The sequence below is a fragment of the Protopterus annectens genome, chromosome 3.part0, assembly GCF_019279795.1.
Source record: "Protopterus annectens isolate FY-2018-M chromosome 3.part0, PAN1.0, whole genome shotgun sequence".
Taxonomy (NCBI): Eukaryota; Metazoa; Chordata; order Ceratodontiformes; family Protopteridae; genus Protopterus; species Protopterus annectens.
The window spans coordinates 1,813,743,408-1,813,764,086 of NC_056731.1; the positions used below are offsets into that span (position 1 = coordinate 1,813,743,408).

The window sequence follows — 20,679 nt, forward strand, 5'->3', positions numbered from 1 at the left end:
CATATGCCAGACTGCATATGAGGAAACTACAATGGTACCTAAAAAGTTTTTGGACTCAGCACTCTTACAGTTTAGAAGCGGTAATACCACTGATTCCCTGCCTACAACAGGAGTTTTGATGGTGGGCACAGGCTTGTCACCTAAACAAGGGTCAGCCTTTCACCCTACCCACAGCCAGGCAGACTCTAACAACAGATGCTTCGGATTACGCCTGGGGAGCACACATGACAGGAAAATGCATTCAGGGCAAGTGGACCACAGACCAGATGCATCTTCACATCAATCAAAAAGGGATGTTGGCTGTGCAAAATGCCCTAACAGCTTTTAAGGACCTTCTGCATCCAGGACAATTATTATTAAAGACTGACAACACCACAGTAATGTGGTACATGAACAAGCAAGGGGGCACTCATTCTTACCCCCTATGCGGGCAAGCCATGACCTTGTGGAACACAGCTCTAACATACCAAGTTCACCTGCAAGCACAATTCCTGCCAGGAAAGAAAGTCTGGCAGACGATCTAAGAAGAAATATCATGGACCCTCACGAATGGAAATTGAATCCACAAATCTTCAGCATGGTAATGCAAAAATGGGGATGCCCAGACATAGATCTTTTTGCCTTCCCACTGAATTGCCAACTACAAAAATTCTGCACAAGGACTTATCACAAACAAGCATGGAAAGTGGATGCTCTTTTGTTCAGCTGAAAAAACCTAAAAGTTTATGCCTTCCCACCTCTGCCTCTCCTTTCAAAAGTACTCCTAAAAGCCAGACAAGAGAAACCACAGATGATCCTGATTGCTCCAGACTGGCCACGTCAGCACTGGTACCCTATATTAAGGAACCTAGCTCAAGGCCCACCATGAATTTTGCCTCAAATTCCACACCTTCTGACTCAACAAAACAATCAGATCCTGCACGGTCAGCTCAAAAACCTAAACCTGGCTGCATGGCAGATTTATTAGTCAAACAGGCAACACCCCTCTCTAAAGCAGTTATGGATGTCATTTTGGAGGCCAGGAGGCCTAGCACAAGGGAAGCTTACTCAGAAAAATGGAAGAGATTCTGCGCCTGGAACCAGGATCAAAGCCTTGACCCTCTTGTTCCAGACATTCCTCAGATTTTACAATACTTAACTGAGATGCTGGACAGAGGCCTATCCTTCTCATCAATTAAGATCCACGCCTTCGCCATTTCAACACATTACAACACGGATCCTCCTTTATTCTCTCATCCCTTGCTAAAGCAGTACCTCAGAGGGGCTAAAAACATAAGACCACCCCGGAGAGCACCAACACCAACTTGGGACCTCACTTTTGTTTTGGAAAAACTGACCCTGCCACCTTTTGAGCCAGCCAATACAGCCAATCTAAAATTTTTATCATGGAAAACAGCTCTGCTCCTGGCAGTAACTTCAGAACGAAGAGTCTCAGAGCTACAGGCACTAATGGCAGTGGAACCTTTTATAATTTTTCATCAGGGCAGGGTTTCTTTAAGGACAAACCCTACCTTTATGCCAAAGGTGATATCTAGTGTGGCTCTTAACCAAACCATCCATTTGTCAACTTTTTATCCAAACCCAGAGAATAAAGGGGAGAAACTACTGCATTCTTTGGACATACACAGGCAGCTACGCTTCTACTTGGACAAAACAAAAGCTATCAGGAAAACTGAGCAACTGTTTGTAGCATATGCTGCAGGATCACAGGGCAAAGCTATCTCAAAGCAGACTATATCCAAATGATAGGACACTGTATTCATTACTGCTACACACAGCATGGGAAATCAGTCCCAAATAGCATTAGGCCACATTCCTCCAGGGCTACAGCCACTTCAGTGGCCTTTCTCAGAGGAGTACCTACCAAGGAAATTTTGGAGGCTGCAACCTGGAGTTCAGTGCACACCTTTACCAAGCATTACCACCTGCCTCTTTACTCTAAATCCAGAGCAGGATTTGCCACTGCAGTTCTGCAGGGTCTCATAGCCAATTCTAACTCTTTATAGACCAGCCACCCAACCTAAGCTTTGGGATTCTACCCAAGTGTGATGACTGCAGCAGTGTAACATGATGAACATAGTACAGTTTTGTACCTACCATAAATGTAGATGTTCGAGTGTTCACACTGCTGCAGTCCAGGTTACCCTCCCTCCATCCCCTCTGAACTAGCTGGCCTTATCTATACCTTTCTATCCTATACAACCTTTGTGGTGTATTTGCTTGTGACTGAAGGTATTGTTTTTATGTTATATGTATTGCCTACCTACTTGGGGGCACCTGACATCTGGGGCAAGAAAAACTGAAGAAAATGGCATCGGATGCATCTTATATACCCCTGGCGCACTGACATCAGGGAAGAAGCGACAGCAACCGACGCCGGACCAAGACTTTGGAACTCTGGCCGACTGCGGGACCGCCTGACGGCAGGATAACCCAAGTGTGATGACTGCAGCAGTGTGAGCACTCGAACATCTACATTTATGGTAGGTACAAAACTGTACTTTTCCTGTAGTCCACAAAGAACCTGGTGCTGCCATCCTTATTTTGGATCCAGCACCACTGGTGAGGCCCAGGGACTGCTGGACTTCTGGATTGCTCCCATTTCCACCATGTCCTGTATCTCCTCCCTCAATGTCTGTCTGGCTCGCTCAGGCACCCTGTAAGGGACCCTGCTTTATAGGTCTTTGGGACCCTGTATCCACATGGAACTGCACCAGGTGGGTGCACCCTGGTTTCCCAGTAAAGATGTCCCCAGGCTCCTGTAACATTGTTCGGATTTCTCAAACCTGGGTAGGGGATTGCTGCTTGGACATTGCTAGCCCTTTCACTGAGGTGTCCGTCTGAGCCTCACTCAGAAGGTCAGTCACCAGATCCCCCTCAGATGACTCCTGCCATCCAGTCCAAGTACTCAGCACAAGGGCCTCTGTATCATGGCGAGGCTTCTTCATGTTTTCACTGAGCTAATGGACAAAGGTTCTTCCCCAGACTGAGCAACTCCAGTCCTGTTCAGCACTGTGGGTGCCTTTTAATGGTTTAACAGCTCATTTACATTTCCCTTATTTTTCTTAAAGTTAACCTATACTGTGCCAGTATCCTCTACTAAAACATATACATCTAATTCAGCTGCAGTAGTACATATACATTTCTATTCATTTCAGCAGGGTGCACTTTTGATATATTTCAACACAAGCAAAGCTCTTAAATTCATTTTCAGCACAAGCATCTGTAGAAAATCAGTTTGATATACAAACAACATACAGTTCTAAATACATTTGTAACACAAGTATCTTGTATAAATCCATTTGATATTCAAAGGACATACCATTCTTTACAAAACTCCAGATGGCTACGCTGGTACTTGACCATATCATCACAACATGTTGTAACATTACCTTGATTTGCTAATTATCTATTTGATGTGGGTGGCTTGCTTTGTGAAAAGGCTCAAGTATACAATCCTTCAATTTGCAAACATCACATGAGAGAATTACATGTACTGGTTGAAAATTGTTCAAGCAAGGTTACAAATAACCCTTGAAGAGTATGGAATTTATAAAATATTTTTTTTAAGTTAGAAATTAAGTAAAACGTGCTGAAGTGTGGAAAGCTTTATGTGAAATTTAACTTCACAGACAATGGTATAACACAGCCTGGGTAAAAAGAATATTAGTGTAGCGTCCCTGGGGAGGGGCCACAGACTGACATGAGATTTGGAAATGAATTTTGGGGAACTAAATTGATATTTTTATTGCCTTACAGAATTTACAGGTATATTTGAGGGTAAACTAAAAAGGAATGCTATATGTCACAGTGCATGTGAGGTAATATATATTTCACTGTGCATTTTTCTCTCTGCATTATATACAGTTATCAAACATGGAATAGTTAAGATCAGTCTAACACCAAATGAGATGAGTTAATTCAAGTAACAAAGAGGGTATTGGTTAGACTTAAAATGGCCCACAAGAACAGCTAGCCTAGTACTTTCCTATGAACCTATGTGGTTTATAGTACTTGCAAGCCATTGAGAAACTGTCTAATCACATGGCTTAGTGTTTAACAGAAATAATGTATTTCCTGCAGCTCTCACTTAAACCTGCATCACTGATAACAGTTCACAGACAAATAGACACAAACACACACCTCTCCTAAATGTCTATTTTCTCATTTTTTCTTTTTTCATTTTAGGAAGATACAATTTCTATTAACCACAACTGGTTGAATGGCTACAATGTAGCTTTCATGTGGAACTTCCTGCAGAAAGAGCTGAGACTGGTGCAGCAGGAGATCAGTGAATGGAAGGAGACAATGGACAATTGGCATGATCATTGTCAGGTTTGTACTGTCCAGCCAGCCAGACCATGGAAACTTTTTGATCTTGTGAGGCAGCACAAAGATGAACATGTATGAATAATAAAAAGCATTTGTATAAAATCCGTTTTGAATACGTTCTGCCTTACAGTTGAATTGTCAGTGAAGCACTATCCAGAAAGTATTGATCAGACCTAGAAAGCCCTCTGTGGTGCGTAACTGTTAGGGTTTCATTTTATGGTATCCCCATCTCAGCACAGTTCTTGAGCTTCATAACATCACACTGACTAAGAAGGTGTTTCCTACTTAATGCACTCTTCCGTGATCTACAGAAGGCTGTTTTCCCTGTACAGCCCACCAAAAATATGGACTGTATTCTTACTGACCATCACAGGGCAACTTCCTTTGTGATCCCACTGGTCCAACATACACCACAGAGACCATAGTAATGTTTTACTTTACTACTGGATGGGGGGGGGCAAACATTTTGGACAAAGCAAACAGATAATTTTCAACTTTGAACTCGGGTCTAAGAAGTCTGTCTCAACTGACCCAGTTCCTGTACTTCCTTGTGATCCATAACTGGAAATGCTGGAGAGTTTTAGTTCTTGTTCTGGAGTCAAGGAGTCTGTGGAGAGGACCTTTACAGTTCCCACTGCATATTTGACTGTGCTACTGCCACTATGACCAGGGCAGCAGGCTTGGGATGTGTCTGCATTAGAGGTCATAGCTAAGGCATGTCTTCCTTATGGGTGAGATGAGACAGGCCATACCAGATGCTGACTTTTGGGGTCTGGGTTTCTTTGGGCATCTCAGTACATTGTGGAAGATCTCCAAAACAGGAAATAAGAACTAACTACATGGATGGTCTCTGTGATGCTCTCCATGCTTCCTTTTCTTTTTTTATGCCACCTTTATTTCCCCAAGAATAAGTCCTGTTGTGATGAGAAAGGTAATGGAGCATCTTATAGTTTTGCCCCTCCTCAGCCTTCAGGCACCAGTCTGTGTAGGCATCACTGCACCAGTCCTGACTACACATTCCCTGTTATCTACAATCTAATAAATAAACCAAGTGACTGTCCATCTATAGCCAACCTTGTACAACCATGCAACCCACCCAGAAGCTTGGGCTCTTCTGCCAAAGCCATATTACATATACCAAAACCTAATAACTCTGCAGGCTGTTCCCTGTACTCCCATCAAGTGTCAAAAGCCTGCAACTTCATCCCACTAACAGTAAGACAGGGCTTCTCACTAATATCATTCAGGCTACAGCTAAATTTTCACTTACTCAAATCCTGGCACTGCAAATATCCTGCACCAGATTAGCACATCACTCCTCTTCATCCTCATCTCTGCTCAACTCCCTCCATGTCCTTCTCCTCCCCCTCTCTGTACTGTGACTGTCTTTCTTAACCCCTTTTTATTATACTTCGTCACCCTCAGCTGTCCTCATCTTCTGTTTCTCAACAACAGCTCTCTCACCACTATATCCATTGTAAAATGTATTGCTTTCTGTTATAAATAACAACAATATGGCTGTCTATGTTAAAGTTAAAATGTATTTCTCCCTTTTTGAAAAGTGTTGTAAAGACTATTGTATAGTATATTATTGCCTTTCAAATGTTAGTGTGACTATATTACTGTTTGTACATTGGCATCTTTCATCCTGGGCCTCGGCTGAAAATAGGTCCTGGGCCCAGTCGGACTTTTCCAGTAAACAAAACCAGTAAATAAATAAAAATTAAATATTTCAGATATATCTGACTGTACTTGACATGGCATAAATTAAGACCTATGGAGGGTTCTCATATGTTGATCCAAGACAGTGCTGTATTTTCTAATGTTGCGTTCCATGTCCCATACTTCTTTTTACTGTGTAGGTTGTAGTCCCCTTATGAATGCTAAGCCCTTCCTTCACCAAAGGTCTTGAGAAGTAGTGCTTTGTAGCCCTCCTTTGCTGTATATTTTGATAATGGAATTGATAACTGGTAAAGCCCATTGGACACTAATGTCCATTTTCCTGGACAACCCTTGAGCACTGTTAGATTAAGGGTGATGGCTGAGTTGCACAGCAGGTGATGAAAACTTCCGGAGCATTTTTCCCTCTTTCTCACACTGCAGCAGTTTTTCTTCCTCCTTTTGCCCGAACAAGGAGGATCTATCGAAGGGAGCTTTGATGAATGCCACCTTATAGTAGTCTACAAAGCTGGTTAGGCAAAGTCAGGGTTGTCTCTTCGTCACTAGACCATAACTAGCTACTCATGCTGCATCATTTGTAACATTATGAATCAAATGCATGGTGAGTGACAAGATAGAAGATGTGGTAGCCACTTAGGTCTCTAGCTTGGTCACCAGATCATCCTCAGGCAACTTTTTCAGAGTATCCAAAGTTAATTTTATTATTTTTTTACCAAATCCCTCTGAAACCTGATCATATGCAAAGAAATCTGATCATATGCAAAGTGTAGTTCAAGGCCCTAACTGAGAAGGTCCTTGACAAACAGACATGCTTCAGAAGCTTATTCATCATCCTGGACTCTTTGTTTGAAGGATGAATAGTCATTAGCATCCTTGGGGACATACCTCTTGGAGGTAGCAGACATGACCACAGAATTCACAAGAGGTCCCTTACTCCACTGCTTTCTGACTTTCAGGAGCTGCAGAAATCTATCCAGTTGCAGGTTAGGGTTTCGGCTACATCTGTCTCCTTCCAGAGAAATTCTTAAAAAAAGAGTAACCTAACTGGTTAAAGAAGGGGACAATCTCCCGTGCACCCACCACACCCCCTGCTCTTTAAATATACCAACTCAGAGATTGCACTACAGTGCAGTAAAGGGAAATCTTCCCTTTACCGCATTATAGTGCAGTCTCGGAGTTGGTATATTTAAAGAGTGGGGGGTGCAGGTGGGCTTGCCCCCCTGCCTACAATCATTAGTTTAGGGTTTGTTCTTTTATTTTATTTGTTTTATATATTCAAAGTTTTATAACTCCGACCATATATTGTCGATCATATGGTATTCAGAGTTATAAAACCTTGAGTATATAATATAGACCCCTGACTCTGTGCCAAACACCTCAGCCCTTGGGAGTCAGTTTCATCATTGCCAGCACCTCAAGTCACCCTAGAGGTATAAGTGGCTGGGATTACACAGTGTTGAAACTGGGCCTTGAAAACTGATCATACTTTCCCAGTCCAAGGAAGCAGGTCTGGAGGTAAGAAACCTTGAAAGTTCTTTCTCCAAAGGAAAACTGCCATCCCTTCTTCTTGGGGTTGAGTTGATACTGCCCAATGACTCTTGCTGAGGGGGGAGAAGTAGATCTGGTGAGAGAAGTGGTTAAAGAGGGTTGAGATGGAGAGGTAGAAAGTCCAGTGGTTTTAGCTGGAGACATTCTGTGAAAATAAAAACTAATTTTCTTCATTATTCAGAAGAATATCTGAACTAAAATGCTGACAAATACTGCAGTTGCTGTACAAATGCCTCCACACCAAGAGAAGCAACACACATATCATGGAGCCATGAAGGGGATTTTTAAGGCTGCATTGTTTTTAAATCCTGACTTTGTCCCCTTTACTGTCAAGGTTTAAACGTATATAGAAAACACACCAGCAAAGATGATATTAACCACAAACCAGCAAAATAGCTAAAGGATTAGAGTTTGAGACCCACTAACTAGCACTAAAAAGGTTATAAGTATAAAGGTTTTTTTATGACAATGAAGGGCAGGGAGGGTAGAAGGATTGGAAAGTCAGGGTTGAGTATCGTAAATAAAACCTTTAGGCACAGAAACTTTGCTAATTATATCAGTGGGTCTAATGTACCATTTTTTGGAGAAATTGTAATGAAAGATGCAATTTATCTATTCAAACATTGTAAGAAAGTACCCCTAAAACATTCACATTCATTTTGGAGATGTTGAATGTGTAATGGCAGCAACAATATCTGGAGTTCTTTCCTTAGAGCAGGGACTTATTGGACAGAGGAGGAGCTTGAGGTTATGAGAAGAGTCGTTACCAAAAAAGAAGGCTCCAAGATGACCAAGACAGCTTTTCCAGCTTGGTTTCTCTTAAATCCCTTATAACTCAGTTATCAGTTCTTGCCTTGTATTTTTAATGAGAATTCATGAGTATATGCAGTAAGATTTCTAATTGTGGAAAGTATCAGTGGCAGAATCATCACTTTAACTGTGTTAAGTTGTGTTAGTATTTCCAGGTATAGTACTGAATTTAGACACCATCCTTGCTATTTTCTACCTGCCTTATTTTTTTTAAATCTTGGAGGATTCTCCTAGTCACGAATGCTAATGTATGGCCTGTAATTAGGCTGAGTTAGTATGAAATTCATCCTCTAATATTCATTCAAACCCTTTTCTCCACCCAGTTCTAACCAAAACTGTTTTCACCTCATTACACTGAAGGCCAGAAGCCAATCCAAGGTCTTAATTTCCAGCACTGGGCCTATTAAGTAATTAGCTGTTTTTACAATGAGCATGCATTTCCCTGCAAACGTTAGAAAAATTTTAAAAATTGCCTTTTCTATTTTCCTCCAGTTTGTCTAACCCTCTTGGCTAGTTCCTTCATAATTAACACAAAGAATCATGGGACTATTGGATAGTCCTGCCTTGTAACTCCGTGACTCTTACCTATTTCTGAAGAATTTCCATTGATCAGTATCGCAGAGATGTGACATTTGTAAAAGGCTTTTACCAAGCTTAAGCAGTTTGAATCAAAGCTTCTGCTTTAGAAAATTTTGAAGAGAAATGAGTCTTTAAGATAAGATTGGTCTTAATATGAAGGAAGACTGTCTGAGCATCATCTCCTCTGTTTTCACATAAGAAAATAATTGTTGCCAGAGACCAACAGTTAGCTGAGAGTTGTCTGTCTTGTACAAAGCATCCCTTGTCCAGTTTGCACCAGTTTGGGCAGACTCCATCAACATATCTGACTAATGCTTTGCTAGAATCTTTAGATCGAAGTTAATTAATGACATGGGTTGGAAGTTGCTCATAAAGGGTTACCTTTATGTTTGGAAATTACTGTTATTTTCACTGTAGATATTGAGGGTGGGGTTTGAGAAGGGTTTTAGATAACTCATTCTCCCCATCATTTATAAAAGTCAGCAGGGAACCTATCCATACTTGCATTCTAATCAAACATTATAATACTGATGGCTTTTTGAACTTCCTTTTCCTTTTGTAGTGCTTCTAAGTTCATATCATCCAGTTTAACAGGTACTACTATTTCTAGATTCCAAATACAGCTAGTAGCAGAATTGCCTGACTTCTGTGTTATGACTGTCTTTACATCGGATTACTTTATCTAATCCCTTTAGTTCATGAACATATTTTTTTAGTTTCCTTTTAAAATTTCCATGCTGCAGATTTTGGGTTAGATCCCTTGCTGAACCACCGTACATCACCTGGGTTCATTAATTCCGCTTGTGCTGATTAACAGTTAACTCAAAGACACTGAAACACAGATGTGCTGTTGTAATACCTTTTATTAGACCAAAATACGTTTTTGCAATTACTTGAGCTTTAAAGCTGGGATGAGTCCTTTGTCAGGAGTTGTAAAGTTAGTGATATTTAGATACAGTGCTTAAATATCCACTTATGATAGAAAGGGAAATCCCTCATTTATTTTGTGTGCGTGAGCCTAAAACTGTAAAAGACCAGGTCATGCCCAGCTATAAAATACAAAGTTTTGCATGTTATGTTAATCTAGAGTCAGTGTTCATTATCAGAGAAGGTAACAGCAGAAAGGGATTGTTCTCTATTTTAATTAGACAATAAATCACAATGTAAGAGATATATAGGGGGATTAGTTAAATCCAGAGAAGGAAAACAAGTTGCACATTTTAACTTCTTGTCTTCACAGGTTAACTGACAATTTCAGTACTTAATGAACATTATTTGAATTAATCAGAAAAAAAATAATCCTCAAGATCAAACAGATGTACTGTCCCTCAAAGTAGATGAATGAAATACCACTGAAATCAGAGCAGACTAAGAGATTAAATTGCTTTTTCAGGTAATGAAGGTGGAAGAGAGATGCGAGACTCTTTCTCAAATGTTTTAGTGATGTTCTTCGTGTTTCACTGTTGCAGTCATTACATTTGAGTAATCTGCTGGCAGGTTGCCCTCAGTCGGCCTGAATATCAAAGTCTTGGGTCCTGCGTCGGTTGCTGTCTCCTCTTCCATGACGTCAGGTCGTCAGGGGTATAAAACATGCAGCCGGCGCCATTTTCATCAGTCTTTCTTGCCGTGCGGTGCCTGAAGCAGAAGCAGTTCGCAAGTGCCGGTCGGCCGACTCCTGAAATTTTCACATTCAAGTTTCAGAACCGAAGTCTTCAACTAAAGCTAAGTACCCCGTTGGGGAAACTTTTTCTTGCTCCTTACCGATGTCAGTAAAAGTTAATAATTGCATTACTTGTGGGAAGCAAATACCTCATAAGGATTTTCATTTGTACTGTATTCCTTGCCTAGGCCCAGATCATAACGTGCCTTGCTGTCTGTTTTATGCTAGATTTAACCAACGCACTATTAAGCGTCGGTATATCTCTGCTTCAAAATATTTTGGAAACAGATTTAATTACCCTGAAATGTCGCCGGATAGCAATCCGACTACCAGAGTTCACAAAAAACGCAAAGAAAAGGACAGAGACAGACAGTCGAGGTCCAAAACTGACAACAAAGCTTCTCCTAAGCCAGTTGCCGGTTCGCCGCCTTTGATACCCGCTACTTTTGAGTCGCAGGCCTCTACCGAGACCCATGCGGAGTCCGGTATGCCACGAGATTCTCAGAGTATTGTACCTGCGGATGTTTCTCCCTCAGATGGGTCCGGAGCTGCTGAGCAGGCACCGGCTTCTGAGGGTGTTTTCAGGCCTCAACATTTCTATATAAAACTGACGCCAGCTTCAAAAACTAAAACAAAAACAACTTCTAAGGCTAAAAAAATGACGCATGAGCCACGTGCTCAGGCCCCTATGCCTAAAAAGCAGATGATCAAAATGGCTGAGGACTTAATTACCTTGATCAGGGGTTTCCAACCCCCTCCTGATAAGAGGCCTAGGCAAGACACTGACTATGAATCTTCAGATCAGGTTTCTATTTCTTCTGATTCCTCTTCTGATCAGGAATTTTCTATACCACCCTATGAGGATTCAGATGCAGAAGAATCCATCCCATCTGCATCTCCTCCTGAAGATTATTCTTTTGGAGAAACCTTGCATACTTTAAGGGAACATTTTCATTGCGAGAGTCAAGATTTCTCAGAATCAAAAAAGAGGCTTAGGGATTTCCTTCTTCTTCCTCAGCATAGACCTTTGGCTATACCTCCTGTATTAGACATTGTAGATGTGTTTTCGGAATCTAGCATGGCTCCTGATTCCCTGCCTCCGACTCCTAGTAAGCCAGACAGATATTACAGGGTTCCTGACTCCCACAAATTTTTATTCAAAAATCCTGCTGCTGACCCTGAAACTATCTCACAGGGTCCCAAAGGTGCAAAGGCCTCTTCAGCCAAGAATCCTACCCCCTCTGATAGAGATTCCAGGGCACTGGATAGATGGGGAAAGAAGGTTTATACGTCTACAAACTTGGCAATTAGGACCTTAAACTGCCAGTTTCATATGCTTAAATATCAGCAGCATGTTATGGGATTATTGAAACAGAAAATTATGTTGATTTCTGAATGTGTGTAAAACAAAGAATTACAGGAATTTTTGCATGCAGCAGAACAGGTTGGAAAGCATACTTTGCAATGTGGTTTTGATTCCTTGGAGGCCTCTTGCAGGGCCGCAGTTACTGGATCTGTGATTAGAAGGCATGCCTGGCTCAAGGAGCAAAATCTGCCTGATCATGTTAAAGCTAAATTGTTGGGTGCACCTTTACACCATGATACTCTGTTTGGTAATAAGGCAGAAGAGGTTTTAAAGAAAATGGAAGACAAAGCTAAATCTATGCAAACTGTAAAAGATTTCTTACAAGTGCAGCCACCCAGATTCAGTAGACACTGGCCTACAAAAAAATTGGTCCTTTCCTGTATCCAACAGAGCCTCACAAGGCAAATCCAGATGCTCAAACGGCTCTAGATACCAATCACAGGATTTTTACAGGTCAAAGCAATGGGGTGCCTCTACCTCCAAATCTGGAGGAAACGAAGCACAACCCTACAGTAAGCAGTCTCAATGACTTCCCTCTGCCATCACCAAGCACTTATCTTTTGGCAGCACCTTGGGGGTAAAATTAGCACTTCATGCTCAAAATTGGCAGTTAATAACCCAGGACAAGTGGGTATTAAACATAGTATCCTGGGGGTACAGATTTCTTTTCCATACTTTGCCAATTCGAAATGGTTGGCCAGATCTGCCACAAAATCAATGGGCAGAGGCACAGAAATAAGTTACGTCCCTCATGGATATGGGGGCTATTCAACCAGTACCAGAACAGGAAAAAGGACAAGGGTTTTATTCGACTGTTCCTGGTACCCAGAAAAGACAATGCCTGGCGTCCAATACTGGATCTATCGATTTTGAACACATTCTTGGACGTCCCAAAATTCAAAATGCTGACTTTACAACAGCTTCTGCCCATGCTGGGCAAGAACGCTTGGTTAGTGACTCTAGACTTAAAAGAGGCATACCTGCATAGCCCAATAAGGGAATCGTGCAGAAGATACCTCCATTTCAAGGCTGGTTTCATGCATTACCAATTCTCTGCACTGCCCTTTGGCTTATCTACTGAGCCCAGGGTCTTTACAAAGTGCCTGGCACCAGTAATTGCATTTTGCAGACAAAGAAGCATGCAAATCTATCCTTACTTGGACGACTGTCTCATTCAAGCAGAAAACAAGGACATTCTTCTTCAACATCTGGTGTTTGTAAAAAGGCTTCTAGCATGCCTAGGGTACACAATAAACAAAAAGAAATCACATTTGGTACCCTCTCAAAAGATTACATTCCTGGGTGCAAGTTTGAATACAGCTGCCCAGATGGCTTACCTTACGCCAGACAAACAAAGGCAACTGATTATTTACTTCAAACAGATGGCAACAAAAAACCCAGTTATCTGCAAGATAAATTCTGCAGGCTTTAGGGTTCATGGCATCCTGCATTCTACTAATTCCGTATGCAAGACTGCATATGAGGAAACTACAGTGGTATCTAAAAAGTTTATGGAGTCAACATTGTCACAGTCTGGAAACAATGATCCCTGTCATTCCCTGCCTACAACAGGAGTTTCCTTGGTGGGCAGAGACATGTCACCAGAACATGGGACGGTCATTCACTCTACCCCCTACCATCAAAACCCTAACTACAGAAGCATCAGACTATGCTTGGGGAGCCCACCAAGTGGGGAGATGCATTCAGGGCATATGGAGCCCAAAACAAATGCATGTGCATATCAACCAGAAGGAGATGTTAGCTGTTCAGAATGCCCTGACAGCCTTCAAGGATTTACTTCACCCAGGACAGCTATTGATAAAGACAGACAACACCATGGTTATGTGGTACATAAACAAGCGGGGGGTACACATTTCTACCCCCTTTGCAGACTAGCCATGGCATTGTGGGACACAGCCCTGACTTACCAACTACATCTTCAAGCTCAATTCCTCCCAGGAAAACAAAATATTCTGGCAGACAATCTAAGCAGAAATCTTATGGACCCTCACGAGTGGAAACTGGACCCACAAGTCTTCAGCATGATAACAGATTAATGGGGGAGTCCAGACATAGATCTATTTGCCTCTCCCCAAAATTATCAACTGGACAAATTCTGCACAAGGACTTATCACAGACAAGCATGGAAAGTGGACGCCGTATCCTTCAGTTGGAAAAACCTATCAGTCTACGCCTTTCCTCCTCTGCCTCTTCTCCCCAAGGTCTTATTAAAGGTCAGACAGGAAAAACCAAAAATGAACCTAATTACCCCAGACTGGCCTCGCCAGCACTGGTACCCAATTCTAAGGAATATATCTCAACTTCCTCCTTGGTACTTGCCTCAAGTACCTCATCTACTGTCTCAGCAGAGCAATCAAATTCTGCACAATCAGCTCCAAACTCTGAACCTGACAGCGTGGTTGATCATGTAATTATTCAAACAGCACCTCTCAGTAAATCTGTGATGGATGTCATTTTGGAAGCCAGAAGACCTAGTACTAGAAAATCTTATGCTTATAAATGGAAGAGATTCTGTGCTTGGAACCAAGCACAAGGAGCAGACACAGCAAAGCCAAATATTCCTCAGATTTTACAATACTTGACTGAGATGCTTGACAAGGGCCTATCTTTTTTATCAATAAAAATCCACGCCTCTGCCATCTCGGTTCATTACGACACAGAGCCTCCCATCTTTTCTCATCCTCTGCTAAAACAGTATCTTAGAGGGGCCAAAAGTTTAAGGCCTCCCAGAAGATCACCAACTTCTGCATGGGACCTCAATTTTGTGCTGGAAAAGCTCACCATGTCTCCTTTTGAACCATCTGCTACTGCGGATATAAAGTTTTTATCTTGGAAAACAGCTTTCGTTCTGGCAATCACTTCAGCAAGAAGGGTTTCAGAACTACAGACCCTTATGGCTGTGGAGCCTTTTATTACATTTCTTCCGGACAGGGTGTCCCTCAGGACCAATCCTTCCGTTATGCCTAAGGTATTATCCAATGTGGCTCTTAACCAAACTATTCACCTGCCAACCTTTTACCCAAATCTGCAGAACAAGGGGGAGCGAATTCTGCATTCCTTGGATGTAAACAGACAACTAAGATTCTACTTAAACAAAACCAAATCTCTAAGAAAGTCTGAGCAACTACTGGTGGCATTTGCTGCAGGATCAGAGGGGAAGGCTATTTCAAAGCAGACTATTTCAAAGTGGATAAGCCAGTGCATTTGTTTCTGCTACTTGTATCATGGTAAGGAAATCAGGTCACATTCCACCAGGACTGCATCTACCTCAGCAGCTTTTCTAAGAGGAGTTCCAACCAAAGACATTCTAGAAACTGCTACTTGGAGCTCTGTTCATACATTTACAGAGCATTATCATTTGCCTCTCTTTTCTAAGTCCAGGGCAGGCTTTGCCACTGCAGTTCTGCAGGGCCTTATAGCTGCTCCTAATGCTATTTAGCTCCATCCTCCCATCCATAGCTTTGGGATTCTACCCAAATGTAATGACTGCAACAGTGAAACACGAAGAACATAGTACAGTTGTGTACACTTACCATAAATGTAGATGTTCGAGTGTATTCACTGTTGCAGTCCGGGTTACCCACCCGCCATCCCCCTTTTTTCCTAGAACTTCTCTTACCTTCATTATATTCTATAGCCTTTATGGGGTATTTGCTTTTAGATGAAGGTAAAGTTTATGTTGTTACAATTGCATATATATATATATATATATATATATATATATATATATATATATTTTGCTCCCCATTTGGGGGCACCTGACATCTGGGGCAAGAAAAACGGAAGAAAATGGTGTCGGCTGCATGTTTTATACCCCTGACAACCTGACGTCATGGAAGAGGAGACAGCAACCGACACAGGACCCAAGACTTTGATATTCAGGCCGACCGAGGGCAACCTGCTAGAAGATTACCCAAATGTAATGACTGCAACAGTGAATACACTCGAACATCTACATTTATGTTAAGTGTACACAGCTGTACTTTCCCTCTACACTACTGGAAACTCCTGGTCAGAAAAATAAAAAAGACATAGGTCCAGATTCATTAATACCTACACTTAAGTGTACACAATTCTGAGTGTACAGGCAACATAAGCATAACTCCCACCTTCTTCCTCCTAATTTTAGTTTTTGTACAGATTTTCTTGCAACCTTAAATATTGACGGGGATTCATAAAATTTGCCACAATTAGTATACTACATCTACCCTTAGTCTAATGTTTCTGAGTGAATATACAGCACAGAACTGTGGTAGGGATGTTCCTGAATACAGATCGTGTATACTTAGAATCTGGCCCATAAAGATGTTAGAGCTTATGACAAACCTGTTATAAAGATTTATTGTTAGGTGTGCTGTCATCTCAATGGGCGAGTCATGTTTTGAACAACTATGGCTAAGAAGACCCACATTTCTTATACCAAATTATAAGACCTATATTAATTTTTGCCAAGGAAGCATCCTAAAAAAGGTGCAGGATTAATTGATCAGCTGTCTGGGATTTCCTAACCCACTTGTCAAAGCTTGCTCATTGCAATAAACTGTGAAAGGTCTCAATCACTTCAAATTCTAGAAATGGTTAAGTATAGTAAATCACAATATATTCACACACCATGACAAAAGAAGAAAGATAATGGCATTCTTTGAAGTTTTCAACATGAAAATAGCAGAAGCTGGCTTCATAGTGCAAAGGAATGGAGCCCTAATTGTGGGTGCAGGTGACTCGGGTTTATTAGACCCAGTCCCTGAGAGTTCAGCCAGTGGAAGGAATGGGAAGGAGGGGCATTTTCCAAGCTTGTCTGTTAAAGGGGAAGGTAACCTGGTTTGTTAGAAGAGTTATGTCCCAAAATAGAGGCAGGTGTCAGCTCTTCTGTAACCTTTTACTGCAGATTGGGCATGGTGTGGGGCATAAACCAAAAAAATCTGAGTGACAGATCACCTTAGCTTGGCTCCTGCCGTGTCTTAACACATATCTTCAGCCAGCCGGTGGGAATATGACTGGGTCAAGATTGGGAAGAGCCAGAACAAAAAAAAAAAAAAACGAGAAAACAGATAGCTTACAGATGTTCTTCATCTCACATTGCTGCAGTCCTTACACTTGGGTAGTCCGCTGTCCTCGGTCGGCCCGAATATCAAAGTATAAGGCTGACGTCGGTCAAGGCGCATAAGACTGACATCAGGACGTCAGGGTACAAATGCGCATGACCGACGTCATATCCTCAGTCTTTTTTGCCGCATGGTCCGATGCAGAAGCAGCGTTGCAAGTGCCGTGCGGCGTTCTGAAATTTTTCGACCGAGTTTCAGACCGAGTCAAAGTTGGCTAAGTACCCGTTGGGAATATTTTAGTTTTTCTTGCCTCAGTGGTTTACCGGATGTCAGAAAAAGTGAATAACTGTATTTCTTGTGGGAAACAGATACCGCATAGAGATTATCATACTTTGTGTATTCCTTGTTTGGGGCCTGAGCACGACGTTGTGGGGTGTCGCTTTTGTGCTAGGTTCAATAAGCGCACTATTAAGCGAAGGTTAGATTGTGCCAGGTTAGTCTTCGGGAAGCGGTGCAATTATAATATGCCGTCGGATGCTCCGGCGCCCGCTTCTTCGAAGAAGCGCAAAGACAAAGCAGCTAAGCCCAGGCAAGAAGAGTCGTCCGTACCGGACGCCGGTTCTTTAGAGGTGTCGGTGGAACTGGGGGTTCCGCCGGAGGTTTCTCTGGAGTCCCAGGGTGAGACTTTGTTATTGCAGGATGTGGCCTCTCAGGAGGCAGGTCAGGCTGAAGGGGCTTCTCAGGTTACTGTACTCCCCTCCCTTCCTAGGGTGGTTAGGCCCTCTCCTTCTGTTTCCAAGGCTTCTCCCAGAGGCAGGCCAGGTTTAGCTTCTGTTGGTGTCACTCCTAGTTCATCAGGATCTGTGCCCAAGAAGCACATGCTTAAAATGGCAGAAGATTTAATTACTTTGATTAGAGGTTCTTTGCCCCCTCCTGATAAGAGGCCTAGGGTGGAACCAGAGTTGGGGAGTTTTGAGCAGGCTTCGGATGTTTCAGAGTCTTCGGCTGAAGACTTGCAGGAGTATTCTCCTTATTCTGATTCTGATGTGGATGATTCTACTCCTTCTGCTTCTCCTCCAGAGGATTTTTCTTTCTCAGAGACTCTTCATTCCATGAGGGAGCATTTTAAGTGGGAAGGTCAGGACTTCTCTGATTCCAGGAAAAGGCTTAGGGAATTTTTGTTTACCCCAGCATAGGCCTTTGGCTATACCTCCTGTTCTGGATGTTGTGGAAGATGTGTTTGCAGAGGCTTCTCTTAATCCTGATTCTTTGCCTCCTGCTCCTGTTAAACCGGATAGGTATTACAGGGTGCCTGAAGCTCATAAATATCTTTTTAAGAGTCCTAGGGCGGACCCAGAAACTGTTAGTCAGGGGCCTAAGGGTGTCAAGGCTTCTGTTGAAAAAATCCGGTTCCTCCAGATAAAGAGGCCAGGGCTTTGGATAGATGGGGAAAGAAAGTTTATACTTCTTCCACCTTAGCTATGAGGGCTTTGAATTGCCAGTTTCACATGTTGAAATACCAAAACTATCTACTTTCTCAATTGAAGTCTAAGGTAGATGCTCTGGCGGAAGGTATTGAGTGTAAAGAATTACAGGATTTGGTACATGTTTCTGAACAGGTGGGTAAGCATTCTTTGCAATGTGGTTTTGATGCTGTACAGGCCTCGTCTAGGGTGGCTGCCACTGGGTCAGTTCTTCGCAGGCACGCCTGGCTGAGGGATCAGAATTTATCTGATCATGTTAAGACGAGGATTTTAGATGCTCCTTTACAGTCTGATGTGTTGTTTGGTTCACCTGTGGAGGCAGTCTTAAAGAGAATGGAAGACAAGGCTAAGTCTATGCAGACTGTTAAAGATTTTTTGCAGGTTCAGCCTCCGAAGTTTAGTAGGAATTGGCCTTCCAAGGGGTGGACGTATCCTTCTTATGATTCCCAGTCTAGGGGTAGATCTAGACGTGGTAGGGGCAGAGCTCAGGGCTCTTTCAGGCCTAGAACAGGGAGTTCACCTGCGCAGTCTTCGGGGGAGGGCAGGGGTCATTCCTTTCGTAAACAGGCCCAATGACCTACCTTTTCAGCTGCCAGAGCCTTCTCGTCTGGCAGCACCTTTGGGAGGAAGGTTGGCACTTTTCAAGGAAAATAGGAGTTTAATTACCCAAGACAGATGGGTATTGGATATCATACACCAAGGTTACAGGTTTTATTTCCATACCTTGCCTCCTTTCAAAGGCATGCCAGACGTTCCTCCTCAGCAAAGAATAGAGGCTCACAAACAAATTTCTCTGCTACTTCAAATAGGGGCCATACAGCCGGTTCCTCTGCCAGAAGTGGGCCTAGGATTTTATTCTCGCCTGTTCCTAGTACCAAAGAAGGGGAACACGTGGAGACCAATTTTGGATTTATCTATCCTCAACACTTATCTGGACATTCCCAAGTTCAAAATGTTGACGTTACAACAGCTTTTACCTCTGCTGGGCAAAGATCACTGGATGGTAACTCTGGATCTCAAGGAGGCTTACCTTCATGTTCCTATCAGGCTAAGTTGCAGGAAGTATCTGCGTTTTCGGGCTGGGACTTCTCATTATCAGTTCTCTGCATTGCCCTTTGGCTTATCTACTGCGGCCCAGAGTGTTCACGAAAGTTCTGGCTCCAGTGATAGCTTTCTTCAGGCTAAAAGGAATACAGATTTATCCTTATTTGGACGATTGCCTGATTCTGGCTCAAGGAAGGGACGAACTTCTTCATCATTTGCAATATGTGATAGCAGTGCTAAGATGCCTGGGGTATTCTGTGAACGAAATAAAGTCCAGTCTAGTACCCTCTCAGGACATGTGCTTTCTGGGTGTAAGACTGAATACAGCATCCCAGATGGCCTTTTGACCCCGGACAAACAAAAGAATCTTTCCCTTTACTTCCATCAATTGTCTCATCAGTCCAGGCTGACTGCAAGGACAGTCCTTCAAGCCTTGGGGTTCATGGCATCTTGTATTCTGGTGCTTCCCAATGCCAAACTGCATATGAGGAAGCTACAATGGTATCTCAAAATGTATGGACACAGCACTGCCAGGATATGGACACTGTCATTCAGATAATACCTTGCATTCAAAAGGAATTTTTGTGGTGGGCTCAGGAATGTCACCTAAACAAGGGACTCTCTGTGACCCGGCCAGAGGCGAGTCAGATTCTAACGACAGATGCCTCAGACAAAGCTTGGGGAGCTCATCTAAATGGAAAGTGGATACATGACACGTGGCCTGCCAGACTACAACATCTACATATCAACTTGAAGGAGATGTTAGCAGTCCAATTTGCATTAATAGCTTTCAAGGATTTACTTCTTCCAGGGCAGGTGTTGATTCTAACAGACAACACAACTGTCATGTGGTACATCAACAAGCAAGGGGAACACATTCTTATCCTCTATGCAGGCAAGCAATGATTTTGTGGGAGACTGCTCTCAGTTTACAGCTAAATCTTCAGGCAAGGTTTCTGCCGAGCACAGAACTCCTTAGCACATGTGTATAGCAGACAACTTATGGATCCCCACGAGTGGAAATTGGATCCTCATGTATTTCAGAAATTGACAGTGTCATGGGGAACTCCAGACATAGATCTGTTCGCTTCTCCACTAAACTACCAGCTG

The 20,679-nt window shown here is 42.6% G+C and overlaps 1 protein-coding gene across 6 annotated transcripts in view; it reads left to right on the forward strand.

Moving 5' to 3' along the window:
- The window catches only part of JMJD4 (jumonji domain containing 4), a 381,468-nt gene that overhangs the window by 346,421 nt on the left and 14,368 nt on the right, over positions 1-20,679 (forward strand). For 5 of the 6 annotated variants that reach the window (XM_044065866.1, XM_044065868.1, XM_044065864.1 and 2 more), the window contains one exon: positions 4,189-4,335. The exons of the other annotated variant lie outside the window; for it this stretch is intronic. In XM_044065866.1, coding sequence (XP_043921801.1) covers positions 4,189-4,335 — 147 coding nt within the window. The remainder of the gene's footprint in view (positions 1-4,188; positions 4,336-20,679) is intronic. 6 annotated transcript variants of the gene reach the window in all.